Here is an 8,161-nt window from a genome sequence, read left to right as displayed (position 1 = left end):
CAACCATGATTCTTACTTTGTGCAAAAGAATGATGCTTTTGATGTTATGGGTCTCTTTCCTGAGCAAAAAATTATTGCTGCCTTGAGGATGCTTGCATATGGAGCATCTACAGACAAAGTGGATGAGATAGCGAGGATGGGGAAATCAACCATTCTTGAGTCCCTGATGAGGTTTTGCTCCGTAATCGAATCTATCTACACCGCAGAGTACCTCGAGAGACCTATTGAGATGGACTTGTAAAGGCTTCTGAAGAATGGCAAGATGCGAGGTTTTCTTGGGATGATTGGAAGCATCGACTGTATGCACTGGACTTGGAAAAACTGTCCAAGTGCATGGCAAAGAGCTTATGGGGATAGAAAATGAGCAAAAAATATCATTTTGGAGGCGGTGGCATCATTTGATACATGAATTTGGCACGCTTTTTTCGGTGTTCCGGGAGCTCAAAATGACCTCAATGTCCTTGCCCAATCCCTAGTGTTCAACGACGTCCTGCAAGGAAAAGCACCAAGAGTCACGTACTGGGTCAACGGACATAAGTATCATGGGCTATATTACCTAGCAGACGGCATTTACCCAAGGTGGTCCATTGTTTGTCAAAACAGTGCCGCGTTCGCGAAGTGCAAAGGAAAAACACTTTGCAAGTTGTCAAGAGGGGTGTAGGAAGGATGTGGAGCGTTGTTTTGGTATCCTCCAAGCTCGTTTGGGCGATTATCAAGGGTGCTGCTAGAATGTTTGATTTAGAGTCGCTTCGATCCATGATGATGGCGTGCATCATTCTTCACAACATGATTGTGGAAGATGAGTATGATTACGATGCCGTTGATGAATATGAGCCAGACACGATGAACAATTCCAGAACACAAATATATTGTGCTCATGATGCCACCGAGGAACCCGTGCAACTCGAGCTGTTACAAAGGGATGGACGTTACAATGAAAGGCTCATTCAACGATATACTTAACTTCAGGACGCATATATTCACAATGCCCAGCAAATTGACTTGACAGAGCACTAGTGGGAATTGAAACAAGCTCAAGAAACTTAAGTTCATTTAGTGTGTTTGTTTTATTTGGTGTGTTTATTTAATTTTATTTGGTGTGTTTTTTAAGTTCATTTAGTGAGTTTTTTTTTATTTGGTGTGTTTGTAATTTTATTTCGTATGTTTATGTAATTTTATTTGGTGTGTTTATGTCCCTTGAATAAAGATTCTCTTAGTTTAAATAAATTACCAAATTAAATAAATATACTCTTATTTTAAATAAAGTACTAAATTCAATAAATTGGAAACAACATAAAGTACTCTATTCAATAAATAAGAAATTACAACCCAAAGTGATTGGAAAATTATTAAAAACAAATTCCCTAGTCCCTCGTGAATGGAAAATCATCACCTAACCAATTTGTGGTGCTAGGATCATCTCCTCTTGTGGTGCTAGGATCATCTCCTCTTGGTCTCGCTTCTCTTGCACTCCTCCTTCGCACCACGTAAGCTTTCTCTGAATTCCAAAAATATTTAGAATTCGGAGACATCGCCTCTACAGGCTCCTTCATAATGTCACGATCTTGTTGAGCCCTTCTTTCTTCTTTAAGCTCTTCCCTATCTTGCCTAAGTAGCTCTCTTTCTTTCTCATTAGCTTGAAATTTCTCTCAGTAGCTGCAGCTTTTGCCTCCTTTTTAACCTTATCAGCCTCAAATTTAGCCATTTCCCGCGCCAAAGTCAATTAACCTTGGCGAGCAAGTTCTTCCATATATTTTGCATAATCATTCTTGGAAGCACTCCCTTTTCTCTTTGAGGCCTAATTGGATAACAGGTCGACCTCGACCCTTGTTCAGGGGTCGCTTCCGGTTGTTTTGTGTCGTTTTCATGAACATGCGAGTCATGATCAGGCATAGAGTGATGATCGAGCGTAGAGTGTAGAGGGGTGTTGTTCATGACAACTTATAAACCGACAGGCACAACTCTGAATTTAGGACAATCTTTGACAATATTCTAACATTCCCACCGGGTGAATGATTTGTTTTTGTTTTTGGTTTTGGCATTATACCAAGCTTGTGCTTGAAGTGTCTACACAATGCGGGAGAAGAAATAATTATAATCAAAGTAGCTAATGTAAATTTGGGTATAGGACAAACAAATAAATAATATATCGTTACCTGATCCGTGAAATTTTCCCCACTTCGAAGATTACTACGAACTTGTGCCAAAGCGTATCTCCAAAGATTAAACGATTGGCTGAGTATTCTCCAATGACTGGACATTGATTTTTTGGTTCTTTTCCCACCAATTTTGTCAATAAAAAGGGTATGAATAAGACTCCACATTTCTCACAACTACATCTCATTACCCGTAATCGGATCATGAGTAACTTCAACCTAGCTAGAACACAACATAACATCTTCAATAAGCGTCCAATTCGTACCTGCATCATTAGTCATTTTGTTGGAAACCAATTGGATTGAAACTTTGAGAGAAAGATTGGAATGTGGTTGAAAGTATTTGAGAAAATATGAAATTGTGGTGTAAGGTAGAAGATAATGAGAAGGTATTTATAGAAAAGTAAAATCATTTTTTTTTCATTTTTTATAATTTTTTTTGGATTTTTTATTAACTTAATTAATTTCTACCATTGGATTAAAAAAAATTTGAAATCCAACCCTCCAGATTGTGTCACGTGGCACAACGGTAACATATTTGAATTTTTTCTTTTTAAAAATTTTTTAAGGCAAATAATGTGGATCGTTGATCTCAAATCCAACGCCTAATATTGTGCCACATCATCTAGCCGTTTGCGGAAGGTTTGAATTTTTTTTTTTTTTTACTGTTGGAAATCCAACAGGCCAGATAATGTATCCGTTGAAATCCAATGGACAAGAAGGTGCCATGTGCCCCACTAACGGTAACATTTCAGACTTCTGGATCATGGGCCCCACCGATTGGAAAGATGTCGGTGACGCGCACATGTACGACACGCGCCTGACGCAAATTTTTTTATAATGTGGTTGATGTCAGGATCTGACGTCAGCCATGCATCATTTGGCCTCAGGCTCTCGGGCCACCGATTCAAGCCGGGCCTCTCACTCGGACCCCCCTCATCCCAATCGCCCGCATGGGCTAGAGTAAGGAGCTGGGACTATTGGGTAGGAAATTCAGCTAGTTCATTGGGCTGGAGCTCCAGGTGGAGTTGCTCTCATTGCACACCACTATCTAAATCCCTCCCAGCTTTTAACAGAAAAAACCTGTCCAAAATCTAAACCTTTATTTGTTAAGGGAAAAAAAAAGAATAGAAAAAAAGGAAAACTAATTAAAAGAGTTTGAAAACTTTGAGTTTTAATGATAAGGATAAAATAAAGGGCAAAGTGAATAGTACCAGGATTGACTTTTTAGTGTAAAAATATGATTTTTTGTTAAAATGAATCGTATCGTGAATTTTTCGTTAAAACTTTCTAGAAAAAAATTTGTTCTAATTCTAGTCAATGGCCTATGAAGCTGTTAGTTGTGCAAAAGTCTACGAAATATTATAGTGAACTTTAAGCGCTTACGGTAACTATTATAGTGACCTTTTAGTTGTATATAAATGTTTTTTTTTTTTTTTTTTTTTTTTTTTTTTAAATTTGGCCATGTCAAAGAAGAATAAGCGCGTAAAGTGAGGCCCCAAAACTTTCTAGAAAAAAATTTGTTCTAATTCTAGTCAATGGCCTATGAAGCTGTTAGTTGTGCAAAAGTCTACGAAATATTATAGTGAACTTTAAGCGCTTACGGTAACTATTATAGTGACCTTTTAGTTGTATATAAATGTTTTTTTTTTTTTTTTAAATTTGGCCATGTCAAAGAAGAATAAGCGCGTAAAGTGAGGCCCCATCCCATGTGCCCCTTTTATGACCATTTACCGTTATTTTGAATATTGCACATTCACTAAGTTGAATATTGGCGGAATGTGTCCTCCACTAGCATTAGGAAACTTCATCAGGAGGAGCTGGATTCAATTCCACCTTTTTTTAATTTTTTTTCTGTAAGTCGGATTTGGATTTCATCCGGATTTAAATTGTAGAGATTCTAAGGATTTTCACATTTTAATTATTCATCGTGTATCGTGTGGTAAAAGATTATTTAACATTTTTATTTAAAATTAAACACAAATAGTACTTGATAAAAACTTACTACACGATATATGATGAATGATTAAAATATAAGAATTCTTAGAATTTCCACCAAACAGAACCAGAGATCATCATCCTCTTTCCTTTTCTTCCGTTTGAATGCACATCGTTACTGCGCTGAAACTACCTGCACGATTTCGTCTTTATATTTTTTATGGTTTTTTTTGTTTGTTTGCCCTTTTGATGATTTCTTGGAAAGTTGCGTATATTTTACTGAAAGATGCCTTACAGAAAATGCTTTTGGACAAACTTTTCTTTTAATTAATCATATTTAAAAGAAAATTTTAAAGTAGTAGCAGTACCAATTATCAAATATTTTTTTAAGTATGTGAAAGTGACTAAACCTTGTCTATCCAATTTTTCAATTTCTCCCTGGAGCCTTTGTAATTTTGTGCACATACCTAATAAGGACTACAATTTCAATTTTTCTATGGTAAACTTTGATCTATCTGATCTAGAGATAGAGTGATGGAGTTGATTGTGTTCATTCAAGTTTTCAACATCATCGTCATCGCCGTCGGGACTCTGTTTTACATGTGCTGCAGATCTTTAACATTTTCTTCTTCGTCTTCGTCTTCTGCGGCTGATTCTGTTATAGCTGATTCTGCTATAGTTGATTCTGTTGTAGCTGATTATGCTGCTGATTCTACTATAGTTGATCTTGCTGCTGATTCTGCTGGAGCTGATTATGCTACTGATTCTGCTGTAGCTGATTCCGTTGGAGCTGATTCTTCTGTAGTTGATTATGCTACTGATTCTGTTGTAGTTGATTATGCTACTGATTCTGCTGTAGCTGATTCCGTTGGAGCTGATTCTGTTGCTGATTCTATTGTAGCTGATTCTGCTGTAGCTGATTCTGTTGGAGTTGATTCTTCTTTAGCTGATGCTGATATCCCCCCAAGTCTTGAAAAGTATGATGTGTTTATCAGCTTCAGAGGAATGGATACCCGTAATATTTTTACCTGCCATCTTTATCAAGCCTTAGTTGAGAAGAAAATTGTAACGTACATAGATAACAGACTTCAGAGAGGAGAAGAAATCGGACCTGCTCTTCTGAAGGCAATCGAGAAATCCAAGTTTTGGGTGATCATTTTCTCAAAAAACTATGCTACTTCCGCATGGTGTTTGGATGAGCTTGTGCGTATAATCGAATGCAACGAAAAAAGAGGAGGCGATTTCGTGATACCCATTTTTTACCACACCAATCCATCGGATGTACGAGAACAACAGGGGAGTTATGAGACTGCATTGGCTCAACACCAAAGTATCGACAAGGTGAAAGAGTGGAAAGAGGCTTTGACGAAGGCAGCCAATAGATCTGGGTTTCCTCATCCAAAAAATGCTGGGTAACAAACTAACTCTTTAATTAACGTGTACAAAATTTTAAATTTTCTTTAAACTTATGACGATTTGATTTCTGCTAAGATTTTGTAAAGTATATCTAAGATTAACTATTGCTTTCCTTCATAATCATATGTACCTATATGTGCCAGGACGGATGCCGATTTAGTAAAGAATGTTGTGAAGGGTATTTGGACTAAATTGTGTTGCGAATCATCCTGCGATTTAAAGGGCCTTGTTGGAATTAAAAGCCGCATCGAGCAGATCGAATTGCTATTAGGCATTGATTCACCAGATGATTGCATCACTGTAGGTATATGGGGCATGGGTGGTATTGGCAAGACCACCCTTGCTAAAACTATATTTCACAAACTCTCTTCGAAATTCGAAGGTTCTTGTTTTCTTAGAGATGTGACGGAGAGAGAACAAAAAGAAGGGCTAGATCACTTGGAAAAAACACTTCTTAAGGAGATATTAAAGGAAGAAGATCTATCCATAGGGTCAACTATGGTTCGAGAAAGGCTCGGCAAAACAAAGGTCCTCATTGTTCTAGATGATGTGAGTGATTCAAAGCAAATAGAACGTTTAGTTGGAAATAGTCTTCAGTTTGGTATTGGAAGTAGAATCATTATCACAAGTAGAGATAAGAGGACACTTAGGCAAACTGTTGAAGAGGAACAGATCTATGAGGTTAAGGGATTAAAACTGAATCACGCTCTTCAGCTCTTCTGTTCCCGTGCTTTCAGGAATAACAGGCTTCCTAACAAAGATTATAAGGGGTTGGTAAATAAGGCCGTGGATTATGCCGGACGTGTTCCTTTGGCTCTTATAGATCTGGGGTCCTCCTTCTCCAATTGCAAGAGCAAACAAGACTGGGAAGATGCATTCAACAAATTGAAAAAATTTCCTTGTGAAAGTATCCTAAAGGTGTTGGGAATAAGTTATAATAGATTGGAAGGAATTGAGAAGGAGATATTTCTGGATATTGCATGTTTTCATAAAGGGTGGGTTGTGGATAAGGTAGAACGAGCATTACATGTTCGTGGATTCCTGTTTGGGAGTACCGGAATTAGAATTCTCATTGATATGTCTCTCATATCAATTGATTCAAAATGGAAATGGGAACCAATTGAGATGCAAACAATTGAGATGCAAACAATTGAGGTGCAAACAATTGAGATGCATGATTCGCTACAAGAAATGGGAAGGGCAATTGTTCAGAAACAATATTTTGATTGTCCTGGTAAACGGAGTAGGTTGTTTACACATGAGGATGTCTATGATGTGTTGGATGATAACAATGTAAGAGCCAAATGTGTTCAAATTTTTACTTTTTCTGTTTTTTTTTTCAAGAAAAACAAATGGCCAATTTTAGATGATAACAGACCAAAGTAAAACTCATTTATAAAGAAGTTAGATTCTTAAAAAAATATATATAAAACTCATTTACATCATTACCATTGCAAGTACTCTGGATTATTCTATACCTTTCTAGAATTCTTTTATTACATTCTGAACTTTGTTCTTATTGCCAGGAAACTAGAGATGTTAAAGCCATATTCGTTAATTGGTCAAAGATTCAGAAGATTCAAGAGCTTCCATTGGAACGTGCTGACTTCAAAGTAATGTCTAAGCTACTAATGCTAATTGGGAATAGTTTTCAAACGTATGACTTGAAATTCACTGCTTCTTTAGATCTTCCCGATTCTCTTCGTTATCTTTACTGGTGGGGATATCCACTGGAATCTTTGCCGTCAAACTTTTCTCCAAAAAGACTAGTTGAGCTTCATATGCCATTTAGCAAAGTTGAGAAGCTTTGGACAGAAGATCAGGTATATTATCTGCCTATTTTAGTTCTTGTATAAAATGAAGTGTAGAAATTATATTAATTCTTGATATTTCTATTAATTTGTTGCAGAGACTTGTGAACTTGAAAGTGATCGATTTGTGTTTCTCTTCAAATCTAACTCAAGTTCCAAATATCTCTTCGAGTACAAAAATTGTGGACATAAATCTCCATGGTTGTGTAAGTTTGGTTGAAATTACTTGGTCTTTTCAACATCTCGACAAACTTACTCGTCTTGATCTTGGATGCTGCACCTGTCTCAAGGATCTTCCAGTGATGCCAGCAAATATTGAATGCTTGAATTTACGGGGTTGTGTTCGACTTGGATTTTAGAAAATTTAACAAGTGATTCTCTGAATCAGAATATTAATGAATTTATAATATTTCAAGTGTGCTTAATTAGAAATTGATTTTAAGGGATTTAAAAAAGTTATTGAATTCGAGGAAATTTGAGAAATTTATAGTGTATTTTAAACATTCTTAAATTTCACATCTCTATCTGTGAATTTGAAGGAATTCCTTCAAAACTTTACTAAGAATCTCTAGAAATCCTCCTTACAATCTAGTGGTATACATGTGTAAGTTTGTTTTTTTTTTTTTTTTTGGTAAAAAGCTACTTTTATTACAAATACATACATATAAACAAACCAAAGTCCCAAAGCTAATATATACACAAGCAAAAAATAGCCTAAACAAACAAACCACAGAAGGCCAACCAGTTGACCCCGACCAAAGCTAGGATCGTCGTCATTGAATTTTCTTAAATTTGAAAACCTCACGCTAAAAGGTAAGAGACTCAATAGGAGAGAAAGAC

General features: G+C 36.5%; 1 protein-coding gene across 2 annotated transcripts; it reads left to right on the top strand.

The window, feature by feature from the left end:
* The first annotated feature begins 4,085 nt into the window (after window positions 1-4,085).
* LOC103941160 (disease resistance protein RPV1) lies at window positions 4,086-7,839 on the top strand. Of its 2 annotated transcripts, XR_007251276.1 has the most exons (5): window positions 4,086-5,506; window positions 5,654-6,803; window positions 7,037-7,123; window positions 7,197-7,333; window positions 7,420-7,561. XR_007251276.1 is itself a non-coding variant. In XM_018645970.2 (4 exons), the coding sequence occupies exons 1-4, from the start codon at window positions 4,629-4,631 to the stop codon at window positions 7,678-7,680; spliced, it is 2,586 nt and encodes an 861-aa protein (XP_018501486.2). In that variant the 5' UTR covers window positions 4,104-4,628; the 3' UTR covers window positions 7,681-7,839. The 2 variants fall into 2 exon arrangements, 1 of the variants encoding a protein (XP_018501486.2); XM_018645970.2 differs by having other exon boundaries at window positions 4,104-5,506; window positions 7,037-7,333; window positions 7,420-7,839.
* Window positions 7,840-8,161: the final 322 nt, after the last annotated feature.

This window comes from the organism of the source record quoted next, unplaced genomic scaffold (assembly GCF_019419815.1).
Source record: "Pyrus x bretschneideri cultivar Hongxiangsu unplaced genomic scaffold, Pyrus_bretschneideri_v1 Contig10, whole genome shotgun sequence".
Taxonomy (NCBI): Eukaryota; Viridiplantae; Streptophyta; class Magnoliopsida; order Rosales; family Rosaceae; genus Pyrus; species Pyrus x bretschneideri.
The sequence above is the reverse complement of the archived record's forward strand: the minus strand, read 5'-3'. Positions and strand labels throughout refer to the sequence as shown.